Consider the following 15902-nt stretch of genomic DNA (forward strand, 5'->3'; position numbering starts at 1 on the left):
CAGGTAAAGATGGCAGATTTCCTTTCCTATAGGCCAGTTGTGAAGCAAGTGAGTTTTTAATAACAATCTTGTGGCTTCATGATCATCTTACTGACTCCAGCTTTAACTAATTGAACTGAAGCAGTCGAGCTGTTGCGGTGGGAGTTGAACTCTTGCCTCTGGATTGTTATGCAGTGACATTTCTCCTTCACAACCCTCCCAATGTCAGAATGAATGAACAGTGTGCAGTGTCAGTGTAAGGGTGGCCTGAGGATGTTTCACTGTCAGCTATCTAGAATTGCTCCACACAGATTCATACAACCAAACAAAAAATACTAGGAAAGTGCAGCTGAAAATAACTGGCTGGAAACTGAGCAGCTTAACTTTGAGTGAATAACAGGGGCCTATTCCTGGTTACCTGATCAATCCTTGGCTGAGGCAGGATGCTCTCCAACCTCTCCAGGAACTCCCACAGCAGTTTCCGAGTCGAAGCCATGAACAAGCTGCCAAATTCCTCCTCCAGTTCATCCTGCACAGATCAGGTAACAGTCACTAATTGGGTCTGGTCAGCCCCAGCCACCCAAACACAGACACACAGAGAATGGACACAAAGTGCGTCTATAAGTTAGCAGGCCCAGAAGCACCCGCTGAGTATTGGCACCATTGGGACCTTTAGAGAGTGGGACATCTTCCCATTGACACACACGGTTTGTTTAGCTCCCAGCGGTGTGATGGTGCCATGGGCCGGGCCTCCTAAAGCTGATCAGTTCATGAATGATTTTTGTAACAAGGAGGCAGTCATTAACCAAACACCCCACCCCCACAACCAACCTGTAAATTCACCCTTTAACTGTGAAACAAATACATGATGATTCACTGACAGCCTTCATCTTATTCGGTGCTGGATTCCTTTTCACCTACAACCCAACACCATCCAAGTTTTGCAAAAACACGTGCAGCTGTTTCATTGCAGTCAGGTTACACACCGTCAGTCTCCAGCTGGGAGACATGGAGCACTGAGAACATCAGAGCAGCAGCGAGGGAGGGCCACACTGTCAGTGGGCTCAATCCGTGCTGTCGGGAGGCACTTACAAGAAAGGGACACACAACGGTGGGTACATGGGTATTAAAATGGATCGTCAGTCTTTTAGTTTCATCCTGTGAAGTGATGATGTGTTGAGGGGGAGGAGGATGGGGTTAAGGCCCGGTTTATGGAGGAAAAATAAGCTGGGATTGCCCCTGGTCACCAGCCATGAAGCCACACTGTAAGAGTGTACGGAAAATGAGAGGGACCGGCACCTCCCTCTGTCCCCTGTTAAAGAACCAGCTACTGATGACCACACCATGAGGGGCCACTAACCCTAACGGGGCTGTCTTTCAGCTACCAGGAGAGGGTGGAGACAGTAGGCAGCAGAAATACCATCCAGAGAAATGCAACAAAAACTCTACTGAAAGCAGCTGAGCAAACCATAACTGCTCCAGTTCTTCAGCCCCATTGCAGCCCCTGGTCCAGGGAGGGCCAAGAAGTGCACCAATGACGAGCCTCTGTCCTGCTCCCCGGGAAGGGGTCAGAGTTCATGTTGGTTTACTGCTAGTACCTGCAGGAACTGTTCCCGGTAAACGTCATCCCGGACCAAAAGTAGAACCAGTTTACGAAACTGCAGCCGGCACTGTCGCTCCTTCTGAACGTCTCTCCGGGTCTTCACAGGAATGCAACAGAAACAGGATAATGTCACAATCAGCATTTCTGCCCCACCCCCCAGACTCACTCTTTCCTCCCCTCCCTCCATTCCCTGTCCCATGCACTCCCTCCTCCCCATTCCGTCCCCCTGGTGTAAGAAGCAGTAAAGTCTGCACAGGGAAAGGGCGAGTGGTCAATACGAGGTCAATGCCTAAACACAGAGCGCCCAAGAGGCTGCAGTGGATTGATGGCTATTCTCTTGGGATTGGAGGGGGTCAGCTGAGAGTGTAAAACAATTCCCAACTTACTGCCCAAGGGTCCACTGTAACTACTTTGGGGAAATATCGCTCGAAATATTCCCAACTTACTGCCCGAGGGTCCGCTGTAACCACTTTGGGGAAATAGCGCTCGAGACTCTGAAGAATGTCCAACAAATTCTGTCGTTTCACAAACATCTCCATCAGCAGCTGTACAGGGAGAGCAATGGAGAGAGAAGCCTCAGCAGGTCTTTCACCACAGAGACGACAGACAACCCCATCAGACAGGCTTACCTACCAGCCCAGCCTGCTTCACAACCCAGCCATTCAGACTGAGGCTAACCTGGGCACATAGCTCAGGCACAGTCAATTTAAACAACACAGAACCAAGCTTATTATTGGAACAGATCTCCCCTCCATCCACCAGCCTTTCTACACTCTGACACACTCAGCTCACAGCTCCTAGCCCACACTCTATCTCGTCCAGACCCAGAGTTCTCAACCACTCCCATTATGACAAGCCCTTCATTCCCAGGATCATTCTTGTGAACCCCCTCTGGATGCCCTCCAACACCAGCACATCATCTTAGATACACGGCCCTAAATTGCTCACAATATTCCATATGCAGTCTGACCCTTATACAGCCTCAACAGAGTATCCCTAAACTGCGATAATGCTGCTCCTTTAATAAGGTTAGGTTGTCCTTGATTTTTTTTGTTAGGATGGTTGTAAGGACACAGGCTCCAAAATGCCTTGGGGAAGCTTTGAAGTTTTTTTAAAAAACATTAGAAGAGGAGTGCCCAGTTCTCCCAGCTCAGCTTCTCTCTGGTTTGGTTTGGGTTTTAGCCGTCTGGCTGGTCAGAGCAGGCCATGGAAGAAGGTGTCCGTGCTGAATCTCCCTGACATCTCTCCTGGAAGACAATGGGTTTGATTTTACCTTTGGTGTGAATGGGTGTTTGTGGGGATTGTTGCAAGTAGTTGGAAAAGCATCATTAAGTTTAAGAATCTTTCAGGGTTTCAGCTAGGTTAAGTTATTTTATATTCTGTTCTCTTTTGTTTGTGTTTCATTCAGTAATCTTGCAAATAAATTCTTGCAAATAAAAATTATGTGGTTGGGCCATCTGCCTCCCTTCTGGGATATGTATGTTACACCCTCTTAAAACAGCTCCCACAGTTAGGGTCTGGGCTACTTTCTTGAAATGTTTTGAGGGGGTCTGGCCTGATCCGTAACAAGATGAATCTTTACATAACATTTGCCATCCTAACCACCAAATGAACCTGCCTGTTAACCTCAAGAAATTCCTGAACTAGGACTTTGTGCTTCAGATTTCTGAAGCCTTTCCCCATTTAGAAAATATTCTATCCCTCTATTCTTCCGACCAAAGTTCATAATCTCACACTCTCCAAGTGCCACTTCTTTGCCCACTCTCGCAGCTTGTCCATGTCTTTCTGCAGCCTCCTCAACACTACTGCCCCTCCACCTATCTCGGTGTCATCGGCAAGCTTGGCACCAATGTCCTCAGTTCCTTCATCCAGATCATTAATGTATATCAAGATTAGCTGTGGTCCCAACACTGACCCCTGTGGAACTCCAATAGTCATTGTCCGCCATCCTGAAAAAGATCCTTTATCCCCACTCTCTGCCTCCTGCCAGTCACACAATCCTCTATCCATGCCAGGACCTTTGATGAAGTTTTTGAATCCTAGGAAGTTAATTGTTCTGTTTGACTGGCTTATCCTAGTGTTTATAGGCAGTGGGAATTCAAAGGTTAAAAGGTCCCCTATTGGACTGATTGTCTACGTATATGACTGTATGCCTGTCCAGTCTCAGGCAGAGACCAGAGATCACAGCAGGGGTCTGGCTGCCCCTGAACCACCAAAGCCGCCTGGAGCCACACGCCTGTATTTCGCTCCCAGCCCCGAGCAAAGATACTCACTTTTTGAACAGGACTGTCAGCCCCGATCAGACATCCCATTAACGACCTCCCATCTCCATTCATACAGGCCCTTATCAGTTAACAAGAGTATGTGAAAACTAACCACACAACTGATACTCAAACACATTATCTACCCCTTTATCAATTAGCAGGGGATTGAGAACAGTATAGTCACAGGTTTCTGTGAACAGTTTAATATTATCACAGGAAGGCAGCGATCTCCAGCTATTGGGAGAGTGAAAACCACATATTGTTAATGAGATTTGTATTCTGCCCTGTGATGTCAGAATCCTTTGTATCCATTATACTCGAACAAGATATTTAAAATGCTATTTACTTGTAATGTTCAGAGATTCACTGGCGAATGCCTCCGTGAGAAGGCTGCCAGTCTCCTTTGGTGGCACTGTTTCTGAAACCAGCGGCAGAGATCCAAAGTGCCTGGGATCTGAAGGTAGGGTCATCCAAAATTTACATGAACACCTTGCCCCTAACACTATGGGCTCTTCTCTTATTTAGCAGCCTCTCGTGCAGCACCTGGAGGAAGGCCTTCTAGAAATCCAAATAGATCACATCCACTGGCTCTCCTTTATCTCACTCGTTCATTACTTCGGAAAGAATTCTAACAGATTTATCAGGCAACTTCCTACTACTGTCCTTGATTGGTCCTAATCTTACTCTAGTCATTCTTTTATCCCTTATATACCTATAGAAAGCTTTAGGGTTTTCCTGATCCTATCCACTAACAACTTCTCACATCCCTCCTCGCTCAGCTCAAATCTCTCTTTAGGTCCTTCCTGGCTACCCTGTAACTTGCAATTGCCATAACTGCGTCTTCATGTCTCATCCTAACATAAGCCTTCTTCCTCTCGACAAGAGATTCAACTTCTTTAGTAAACCACGGCTCCCTCGCTCAACAACTTTCTCCCTGCCTGACCGGTACATACTTATCTAGGACACACAGTCCTATGCATCCTAAATCTCGCCTAATCACAGCCTGTCCCTTTCCATCACTAAAAAGTGATGTGGTCCCTATCACCAAAGTGCTCACCTGCCTCCAAATCTAACATCTGGCCAGGTTCATTACCCAGTGCCAAATCTAATGTGGTCTCACCCCTTGTTGGCTTGTCTCTATTCCTGATGAAGGGCTTTTGCCCGAAACGTCGATTTTCCTGCTCCTTGGATGCTGCCTGACCTGCTGTGCTTTTCCAGCACCACTCTATCTAGACTCTGGTTTCCAGTATCTGCAGTCCTTGTTTGTGCCTTGTCTATACTTTGTCAGGAAACCCTCCTACATACATTGGGCAAAAACTGACCCATCTAAACTACTTGAATTCTAGTATTCCCAGTCAATATTTGGAAAGTTGAAGTCCCCCATAACAACTACCCTTTAACTCTCGCTCCTAGAGAGAATCATCTTTGCTACGTCGACATCTCTGGAACTATTCCGAGGCCTACAAAAAACTCCCATCAGGATAACCTCTTCTTTCCTGTTTCTAATCTCAGCCCATACTACCTCGGTAGAGGAGTCCTTCAACGTCCTTTCTGCCACTGTAATACTGTCCTTGACTAACAATGCCACCTCCCATCCCCACCCTCTTTTACCACCTTCCCTGTTCTTACTGAAACATCTAAATCAGGGAACCTGCAACAACCATTCCTGTTCCAGCTCTATCCATGTCACTGAAGTGGCCACAACATTGAAGTCCCAAGTACCAACCCACGCTGCAAGTTCACCCACCTTATTCCAGATGCTCCTGGCGTTGAAACAGACACATTTCAAACTGACTTCTTGCTTGCCGGTGCCCTCTTGCGACCCTGAAACCTGATTTTGGACCTCCCTACTCTCAACCTCCTCTATACTCAAACCATCATTTAGATTCCCATTCTCCTGCTGAATTAGTTTAAACCCAACCGAAGAGCATTAGCAAACTGTCCCCCCACCACACCCCCCTCCCCTCCCCTCCCTCAGGATATTGGTACTCCTCTGGTTCAGGCAAAGACCATCCTGTTTGTAGAGGGCCCACCTACCCCAGAAAGAGCCCCAATTATCCAGGTATCCGAAACCCTCCCTCCTGCACCATCCCTGTAGCCACGTGTTCAACTCCTCTGTCCCCCTATTCCTCACCTCATTAGTATGTGGCACGGGCAACAAACCAGAGATAGCAACACCCTTTGTCCTAGCTTCCACCCGAGCCCTCTGAATTTCGCCTTAAATCCCCACCATCTCTTCCTAACTATGTCATTGGTGTCCACGGGGATCAAGACTTAGGGCTGTTTTCCCCTCCTCTCCCTTGGGATGATTTTCTGCTGTGCCTCCCAAATTACCCCCGGAAACCCCAGCCATTGCTGCTCCATTGTCTTCCCCACTCCACTCTCCTTCCAATCAACTCTGGCCAGCTTCTCTCGTGTACTCAATTCTAATCCCGTTACATCTGATTCCAGCTTCTCCCTCACAAACTGCAGAGTGAATTCTATCATATTATGGTCATTGTCCTCCAGGGGTTCTGTACAGCTCCCTAATTAAGTCTCCTTCATTACACATCACCAAACCCAGAATTGCCTGTTCCCTGGTAGACTCCAGCACAAGCTGCTCCATCAAAACCGTCTCATAGACATTCCACAAACTCCTTTTCCTGGGACCCACTGCCAACCTGATTTTCACAGTCCACCTTTGTAAAGTTCCCCATGATTATTATAATAATACCGTTTCTATCTCCAGTCCTCTGGCACCCGTCCTGAAATCAGAGAGGAACAGAACACTTTTGCAAGTGCCCTGATTTCCTCTGTTATATCACCCAATAACATCGGGTCCTGAAGATTTATCTCACTTTATACCTGCCATACCAGAGGCTCCTCTCTCTCCGTCTTTGCTATTTTAAAAAAATTATATAAGATCTCCCTGATTTCAATACCAGCATCCCTCTCACTTGTGAACACCGACACAGTATTTATGTATAACCACACTTAGGCCCTCTGCTCCACACACAAATTACCAATGTGATCCTCAATGGCCCCTCCTCTGCCCCAAAACATCTTTCTCCCTCAATATAATTGTAAAATAATTTAGTTCTTTCATAAAAACCGAAACCACTGTGGATCCACAACTCAAACAAAAAACAGGAGTTACTGGAAAAACTTGAATCATAGATTCTTTGATTCTTGCTTTTCCTGTAATTCCGAGCCCAGCCGGTCTGGCAGCGTCTGCGGAGACAAATCAGCATTAATGTTTCAGATCCAGTGACCCTTCATCAGGGCCGGTCTGTTCTGAGGCAGGGTCACTTGACCCAAAACGTTACCTCTGATTTCTCTCCATAGGAATGCTACAAGACCCGCTGAGCTTTTCCAGCAATTCCAGTTTTTTGGAACTGAACTTAAAATTCTTTCCCTTATTTTACCTGTCATTATTCAGACATGTCCCGTTTTGCTCTTCTGCTTTCTTTTAGGAGTTTCCCCTTGCACATTCTGTACTGCTGTAAGGCTCCCGCTGCTTCAAGTCCTCAGTACCCACCATCATGGTGATAACCTAATGCTATTATCACGGGACAATTCATCCAGGGATCCTGGTAACCTCCCCCTCTCTCAAACCAAACACTCAATGCTGCCATCTTATGGTCATTGCTTCCTACAGGATATTTTACCTTGAGATCATTTATTATACTTGTCTCATTCCACATCACTAGGTCCAAAACAGCCTGATTCCTATTTGGATCCACAGCATACTGCTCTATGAAACTGTCCTGAATATACCCTACGAATTCTGCTGGCTCCCACTGCCAATCGGACTATCTCAATCTATCGTGAAGATGGAAGTCTCCCATGATTAATGTACTGCCTTTGTTACACATCCTCATTATCTCCGGATTTATTCCCTATCTGCAAACTCTCTCCCACCAGTCTTCTTTCATTATTCCTTGCCTTCACCTAAGTCGATTCTATACCTTCCGCTCCAATGTCATTTCTTGCTGCTGTACTTACTCCATCCCATCTCCCTTTCCTTCCTACCTAACCTTCAAAAAGCCTAATCTCCTTATAGCCATGCCTCTGCCCATTTAACCTGTTTTAGCACCATTAGTTACTTTATTTTGTTCTGATATTACATGCATTTGAGTAAAGAGCCATTAATTTAGTCGTCTAACTATTCTTCCCTCCTTTGACCCTATTTGCTGCTTTACACTGTTCACAGAAAAGCCTTGATCATCCAAATGAGACGGGAGGAATGTATTTCGTTCTGATAACTGATTGTTCAGATAACTGATCTGCTCGCAAACAAAAGCAGCATTTACGGGACCTTGAGATCTTGTTTGGATAATCATAAATTTGGATAATTGAGGTTGTTCTATATACATACCCTTTTGTTTTGTCAGCCTACATGTTCCTCCCTCCTTAGTCTCTTCCGCCGCCCCCCCGCCCGCCCCCCGCCCCCCCCCCGCCGCCCGCCCCCCCGCCCGCCCCCCCGCCCGCCCCCCAGCCGCCCCCCCCCACCCCCCCCCCCGCCCACCCCCCCGCCCGCCCCCCCCACCACCCCCCCGCCCGCCCCCCCCACCCCCGCCGCCCCCGCCGCCCCGCACCAGCCACCCTCCTGGCATTCTCCTCGGAACCACCACCACCAATTAGTTTAAAGCCCCCTGTCCATCACTAGTTATTTGATTCACCAGGATCCTGATCTCAGTATGGTTCAAACAAAGCACATTCACTGGAACTGCTGTCTTCTGCTCTAGTGTCTCTGCTGTACAAACTGAAACCCATTCCTTCCCCATCCATCTTTAACTCCTTGACTTTATTTACCCAATGCCAGTTTGCCCTTGGCTTCGTCGCAATCCAGAGAGGATTACTCTGGAGGTTCTGCTTTAGCTCCTAGCTATTCAAATTCTTTGATGGAGTTTAGAGAGGTGCTTCTGCTCAACATGGACAATGTCTATAGGATCTGTCTCTCTCTGCCTGTCTATCTCTCCAAGAACATGTCCTTAACCATGGCACTGGGCAGGCAGTTTAGCCACCAGGACTCCTGCTCACAACAAAGTCTACCCTCCATCCCAAAATTACACCGACCAACCCCCCACCACATCTACCCACAACCCCAAATTACACCACACCCCCTCCCCCACCACCACATCTACATTCCTATGTCCTTCCCCAGCTCGAATGGCTCCATGTACCAGAGTACCACGGTCAGTTTGCTCATCCTCACTACAGTCTGCGCATCTCAGAGAACCTCATAGCTGCTGAACTATTGTTGAAGCAGAAACCCTCCGACAACATTACCCTGGGTCCTCAGACCTCCTGACCAACAGTCACAGCCTGTCCCTGATCACAGCCCAATTCCAAATGACCTGAAGCGTGATTGCCTCTTGGAGCTAAGGTCACCTCCCCCCTCCCTCATATGGTGCAATATCTGCAGCTTGTGTCCACCATTCCCTTATAATTGCAGCAGTGAGAAATGGAATTTGCCCAGGACTGTACCTACCTTGGCTTTGAACGCAATGCAGAGTTTGAGGTAATGTCGGAAGGAGACCAGGCCTGCAGCCTGTTCCCAGATGGTGTTCACAAAATCCAGGACTCTGTCGTAATGCTCAGTGCGGTCATTTCTCACGCTATCCCATAAGGCAGCAGAGACTACTCGGAGAGGCAGAGCTCCACAATCAGGGATACGAATACCCCTTCCCTCCAGGCAAACTGCAAGAGAAAAGGAACAGCTCCTGACACCTGACTATCTCCTGGGCGATGGACATAGCAAAGGTTTATTAGACTGATTCCTGGGATGGTGGGACTGACATCCAGGGACAGTCCGTAACGGTTAGGATTATATTGATTGGAGTTTAGAAGAACGAGAGGGAATCTCACAGCAACCTATAAAATTCTAACAGGAGTAGGCACAGTAAAAACAGAAAGAATGTTCCAAATGACCAGTGAGCCCAGAACCAGGGGTCACAGTTTAAGGATACAGGGTAGGCTGCTTAGGATTGTGGTGAGACACATCTTCACCCAGAGAGTGGGGAGCCTGTGGAATTCACTGCCACAGACAGCAGTCGAAGCCAAAACACAATGTGTTCAGGAGGGAGTTAGATATAGTTTTTAGGACTCGAGGGATCAAAGGATATGGGGATTGATTTGGATGATCAGCCATGATCGTAGCAAATAGCAGAGCAGGCTCAAAGGGCCGAATGGCCTCTACCTCCCCCTATGTTTCAATTAGCAAATAATTCCACAATAGCTCTGCATTGGTCTCTGTGACAGGACAGAGTGGAAGAGATTAAAAGGAAGATAGTGATGGGATAAATACAGATATTAAATGCAAGGTCTAAGGGAGGTATGAACGTGAACAGTAAAATCACCATTAACAGCCATTTCTAAAAGACAGGTTGGAGGTTACAGTATGAAATTATTAGTATCACCTTCAGCAATCTGTGTAGTGGAGGACACAGCTTAAAAATAAGGGGTAGGCCATTTAGGACAGAAATGAGGAGAAACTCCTTCACCCAGAGAGTGGTGGCTGTATGGAATGCTCTGCCCCAGAGGGCAGTGGAGGCCTAGTCTCTGGATTCATTTAAGAAAGAGTTGGATAAAGCCCTCAAAAGATAGTGGAATCAAGGGTTATGGAGGTAAGGCAGGAACAGGATAATGATTAAGGATGATCAGCCATGATCATATTGAATGGTGGTGCAGGCTCGAAGGGCAGAAAGGCCTACTCCTGCACCTATTGTCTCGTACTCAGTTTGTAGTAACCTTCACTGGAACATTCAATTTGATCTTTTACTGCCCTCCAGAGACAACAGTTTGACATCATTCCTGTTACTCCCACTTGTTTCCCAACCTGGGATCAATGATATCACTGTTTACAGCTCCCCTAGACCTTCCTGTCTGTTTCTGCACTTCCCTGATTACATCTCCTTTTGTCTTGCAACATCAACCCTTCTGCCATTGCATCTCTATTGCCCAATCAGATCCTCCCTTGCTCCTACTTTCCCTGCAGCTATTCTCAATGAAATATATGTCACCACTCTCACAGTTCCCATTTCTGATGAAAGATCACAGACCTGAAATATTCACTCTGCTTCTCTCTCCGCAGATGCTGGAAGGCTTGCTGAGCATTTCCAGCATTTTCCTGTTTCAGTTACCTGGTAAATGCAGTGAAATGAGTTTGTTATTTAAAATCCATTACATCTGCTCAGGACAGGGATAATATGGAGATTCTGTTCCCTTGAGTGTGTTTGCTGAAAGCAGACACAGACTTGAGAGAGCATTTTCTGGGAGACTGCTCAATAAAGTCTCAACAAATGGCCACCCTCAATAACCAGGCTGCTCATTTAGACAGCTTCCAATTACCATCCAAGTTGGTGCCGGGGGTATTGGGTTACCTAGGGACCTAGTTGTCGATACACCTGCTACCCAGGGCTCCAGTCTCTGCTGTAACAGAGACAGTATGCTTCCTGTGGTGGGAAATCAGCAAGTTATTTCCTCCTATTCTAAGCTGCTTCCTACAACATCATATCAAATATAACTGTGACCCAGAGTGTGGATAAGCAAGTCGATCACAAGAGTCACCGCAGGTGATTTCTTGTCCTGAACAATGTTTATAGCTTCACTGATAAGCAGGATTCACTGTACTGGGTGACTGAGAGCAGAAACACTCGGTCACTTGCTCTCCACACTCAAAACCATATGCATCGTTACAATTACAATCGCGGTATCTAGGACCCAGCCTCACTTATCACTCAATACACTCAAGAGTCTGGTGCTGGAAAAGCACAGCAGGTCAGGCAGCATCCGTGCAGCAGGAAAAATTGACATTTCGGGCAAAATCCCTTCATCAGGAATGAAACGTTGATTTTCCTGCTCCTTGAATGCTGCCTGACCTACTGTGCTTTTCCAGCATCACACTCAACTCTAATCGCCAGCATCTGCAGTCCTCACTTTTGCCTGCTCAGGCTGCAGAGGCTGGGATGGGGAATACTACTTAGCTGCAGGTTTGCTCAGACTTTCCTTGTGCAGTTTTCATGTCAGCAGTACACATCCCAGCAGATAATGTGCTTTGTGTCAATACACAGGTTTATGGAAAAACATCTTAACTTTGAATATTAAAAAGCATGATAATTCCTGTCACAAAATTCTTGTTAAAGGGAATGCTATGGGTATTCATGAATAAGGCAGAACAGAGAGAAACATCACAGGCACATGTCTGAATGACTTCATTTAGCAGGAAACACTCAGACACTCTTAGCTTTTAGTGACTAGACTTGGATGAAACTGTTACCTCACTGACCCCAGGGTGCCTCACACCAGTCTAGGTCCAAAAGCCGGTCCATTCAAGAGCAGAGGCAAGGTTTTATCAGTTTGTTTAGCTCAGTTTGGACCAAACCAGACTAACGACTACCTTAACCTGGTTAACGAAGCCAGCAGCAAGGGAACATCAGAGCTCTCTCTCTTTCTCTATACAGAGACACTTCCAGGATTAACAAGCCCTTTACGAATTATTCCTCAACTCTATCCTGATAGAGTGTCCCCATATTACTCAAGGAAAAAGTGAGGTCTGCAGATGCTGGAGATCAGAGCTGAAAATGTGTTGCTGGAAAAGCGCAGCAGGTCAGGCAGCATCCAAGGAACAGGAAATTCGACATTTCGGGCATAAGCCCTTCATCAGGATTCCTGATGAAGGGCTTATGCCCGAAATGTCGAATTTCCTGTTCCTTGGATGCTGCCTGACCTGCTGCGCTTTTCCAGCAACACATTTTCAGCCCCCATATTACTCAACCAGAGAAAAGCCTGAGGGAGCGCCACACCATCAGATGGTCAGCGCCGAGGGAGCGCTGTGGTGTCGCAGGGTCAGCTCAGAGGGGGAAGTCATGCTGTCGGAGGTTCATAGAGATGTACAGCACGGAAACAGACTCTTGGTCCAACCTGTCCATGCCGACCAGATATCCCAAACCAATCTAGTCCCACTTGCCAGCACCCGGCCCAGATCCCTCCAAACTCTTCCTATTCATATAACCATCCAGATGCCCGTTAAATGCTGTAATTGTACCAGCCTCCACAACTTCCTCTGGCAGCTCATTCCACACACGTACCACCCTCTGTGTGAAAACGTTGCCCCTTGGGTCCATTTTAAATGTTTTCCCTCACACCCTAAACCTATGCCCCCTAGTTCTGGACTCCCCCCATCCAGGAAAAAGACTTTGTCTATTTATCCTCAGGACCGAGGGGGCGCCGCACTGTCGCGGGGTCAGCGCCGAGGGGGCGCCGCACTGTCGCGGGGTCAGCGCCGAGGGGGCGCCGCACTGTCGCGGGGTCAGCGCCGAGGGGGCGCCGCACTGTCGCGGGGTCAGCGCCGAGGGGGCGCCGCACTGTCGCGGGGTCAGCGCCGAGGGGGCGCCGCACTGTCGCGGGGTCAGCGCCGAGGGGGCGCCGCACTGTCGCGGGGTCAGCGCCGAGGGGGCGCCGCACTGTCGCGGGGTCAGCGCCGAGGGGGCGCCGCACTGTCGCGGGGTCAGCGCCGAGGGGGCGCCGCACTGTCGGGGGTCAGCGCCGAGGGAGCGCCGCACTGTCGGGGGGTCAGTGCCGAGGGAGCGCCGCACGGTCGGGGGGTCAGTGCCGAGGGAGCGCCGCACGGTCGGGGGGTCAGTGCCGAGGGAGCGCCGCACGGTCGGGGGGTCAGTGCCGAGGGAGCGCCGCACTGTCGGGGGGTCAGCGCCGAGGGAGCGCCGCACTGTCGGGGGGTCAGTGCTGAGGGAGCGCCGCACTGTCGGGGGGTCAGTGCTGAGGGAGCGCCGCACTGTCGGGGGGTCAGTGCTGAGGGAGCGCCGCACTGTCGGGGGGTCAGTGCTGAGGGAGCGCCGCACTGTCGGGGGGTCAGTGCTGAGGGAGCGCCGCACTGTCGGGGGGTCAGTGCTGAGGGAGCGCCGCACTGTCGGGGGGTCAGTGCTGAGGGAGCGCCGCACTGTCGGGGGGTCAGTGCTGAGGGAGTGCCGCACTGTCGGAGGGTCAGTGCTGAGGGAGTGGGCACTGTCGGGGGGTCAGTCCTGAGGGAGCGCCGCACTGTCGGGGGGTCAGTGCTTAGGGAGTGGGCACTGTCGGGGGGTCAGTCCTGAGGGAGTGCCGCACTGTCGGAGGGTCAGTGCTGAGGGAGTGGGCACTGTCGGAGGGTCAGTGCTGAGGGAGTGGGCACTGTCGGAGGGTCAGTCCTGAGGGAGTGCTGCACTGTCGGAGGGCCAGTGCTGAGGGAGCGCTGCACTGTCGGAGGGTCAGTGCTGAGGGAGTGCCGCACTGTCGGAGGGTCAGTGCTGAGGGAGTGCCGCACTGTCGGAGGGCCAGTGCTGAGGGAGCGCCGCACTGTCGGAGGGTCAGTGCTGAGGGAGTGTCGCACTGTCGGGGGGTCAGTGCTTAGGGAGTGTCGCACTGTCGGGGGGTCAGTGCTTAGGGAGTGTCGCACTGTCGGGGGGTCAGTGCTTAGGGAGTGTCGCACTGTCGGGGGGTCAGTGCTGAGGGAGTGCCGCACTGTTGGAGGGCCAGTGCTGAGGGTGTGCCGCACTGTCGGAGGGTCAGTCCTGAGGGAGTGGGCACTGTCGGGGGGTCAGTGCTGAGGGTGTGCCGCACTGTCGGAGGGTCAGTCCTGAGGGAGTGGGCACTGTCGGGGGGTCAGTGCTGAGGGTGTGCCGCACTGTCGGGGGGTCAGTGCTGAGGGAGCGCCGCACTGTCGGAGGGTCAGTGCTGAGGGTGTGCCGCACTGTCGGAGGGTCAGTGCTGAGGGAGCGCCGCACTGTCGGAGGGCCAGTGCTGAGGGAGCGCCGCACTGTCGGAGGGCCAGTGCTGAGGGAGCGCCGCACTGTCGGGGGGTCAGTGCTTAGGGAGTGCCGCACTGTCGGGGGGTCAGTGCTGAGGGAGTGCCGCACTGTCGGGGGGTCAGTGCTGAGGGAGTGCCGCACTGTCGGGGGGTCAGTGCCAGGGCCCAGTCGGTACCAGTATCCGAGCCCTCTCTCTTACTCACTGCGGCTGATGGAGTCCAGACGGTGCCGGCTGCTGTAGTCGAGTAACCATTGCTGTAGTTTCGGGAGAGCCCTCCGGGGTGAAGCCTCTTGCAGTGGCATTGCCGCCGTCCGTCTGACATGTCCCGACAAGCCCGGCCTCCCGCCCCGCTCCAGGCCACGCCCCGTGCCTAGACCCCGCCCCATCCCATCCCGAGCCCCGCCCCAGCCCGGCCTCCCGCCCCGCTCCAGGCCACGCCCCGTGCCTAGACCCCGCCCCATCCCATCCCGAGCCCCGCCCCAGCCCGGCCTCCCGCCCCGCTCCAGGCCACGCCCCGTGCCTAGGCCCCGCCTCGACCCGATCCTCGCCCCACCCCGTGCCTAGGCACCGCCCCACCCCATCCCGAGCCCCGCTCCAGCCCGGCGTCCCGCCCCGCGCCCCGCCAGAGCCTAGACCCGCCCCAGCCCGAGCCGTGCCCCGTGTCAAGGCCCGACCCCGCGCCAGCCCCTCCAACCGAGACCCGCCTCGGTCCCGATGCCCCGCCCATAGAATCGAGACCCCGCCCCCACACTGCGGGCCCCGCCACCGACCCGCCCATTCCAAGCTCAGCTCCGTCCTTCCCCGTGACCAGCCCTTCAGCTCCGCCCCGCCCCATGATCCACCCCGCGGTCCTGGAGCCGTCACGTGATGCCAATGTTTCACGTGATTGCCGAGGCATGACGCTGACTTGCGGACCAATCAGACCGCGCTATCCAGAGGGAGACACTTCCTAGCCAATCGCTGCCCGCGTGGTCCTGTCCAATGAGTGCGCTTGGCGGGAGCTCCGTCAGTCTGAGGTGAGAGTTCATAACGGCTTTGGAAGCTCGGTGAGCCTTTGTATTAGAGTATTAGGAATTAAAGCATGAAATATGGGAGTAGAATCTATCGAGTGTGCTCCGCCACCCGCTCATGGCTGCTGTGTGTCAGGGACGCTGCTCCTGCTGTAACGTCTCTCACAGAATCACCACCCTCTGGCTCCACAAGCTCCACCTTGTGTCACTGCCCCTTCACCCTGAGGCTGCTCCGTGTCTCCCATGTTCTCCATCATGTTC

General features: G+C 51.2%; 2 protein-coding genes across 6 annotated transcripts in view; one reads left to right on the forward strand and one right to left on the reverse strand.

Moving 5' to 3' along the window:
- LOC132823846 (TERF1-interacting nuclear factor 2) overlaps positions 1-14966 on the reverse strand; it is a 65087-nt gene extending 50121 nt beyond the window's left edge. For 3 of the 4 annotated variants that reach the window (XR_009645602.1, XM_060837902.1, XM_060837899.1), the window contains exons 1-5: positions 14834-14966; positions 9320-9528; positions 2029-2127; positions 1578-1679; positions 398-508 (exon numbers count right to left, since the gene is read on the reverse strand). Coding sequence is in view for 3 of the 4 variants with exons in the window: in XM_060837902.1 (XP_060693885.1) it covers positions 398-508; positions 1578-1679; positions 2029-2127; positions 9320-9528; positions 14834-14933 (621 nt within the window). In the remaining variant the exon portion in view is untranslated. Of the gene's footprint in view, positions 1-397; positions 509-1577; positions 1680-2028; positions 2128-7250; positions 7289-9319; positions 9529-14833 lie in introns of those variants that run through there. The other variant, XM_060837901.1, reaches the window with a different exon arrangement.
- The window catches only part of LOC132823847 (uncharacterized protein KIAA0513-like), a 119621-nt gene that overhangs the window by 89271 nt on the left and 14448 nt on the right, over positions 1-15902 (forward strand). The window contains exon 1 of one of the 2 annotated variants that reach the window (XM_060837908.1): positions 15653-15677. The exons of the other annotated variant lie outside the window; for it this stretch is intronic. The gene's annotated coding sequence lies outside the window, so the exon portion shown is untranslated. Of the gene's footprint in view, positions 1-15652; positions 15678-15902 lie in introns of those variants that run through there. 2 annotated transcript variants of the gene reach the window in all.

Source organism: Hemiscyllium ocellatum, chromosome 17, assembly GCF_020745735.1.
Source record: "Hemiscyllium ocellatum isolate sHemOce1 chromosome 17, sHemOce1.pat.X.cur, whole genome shotgun sequence".
Lineage (NCBI taxonomy): Eukaryota > Metazoa > Chordata > Chondrichthyes > Orectolobiformes > Hemiscylliidae > Hemiscyllium > Hemiscyllium ocellatum.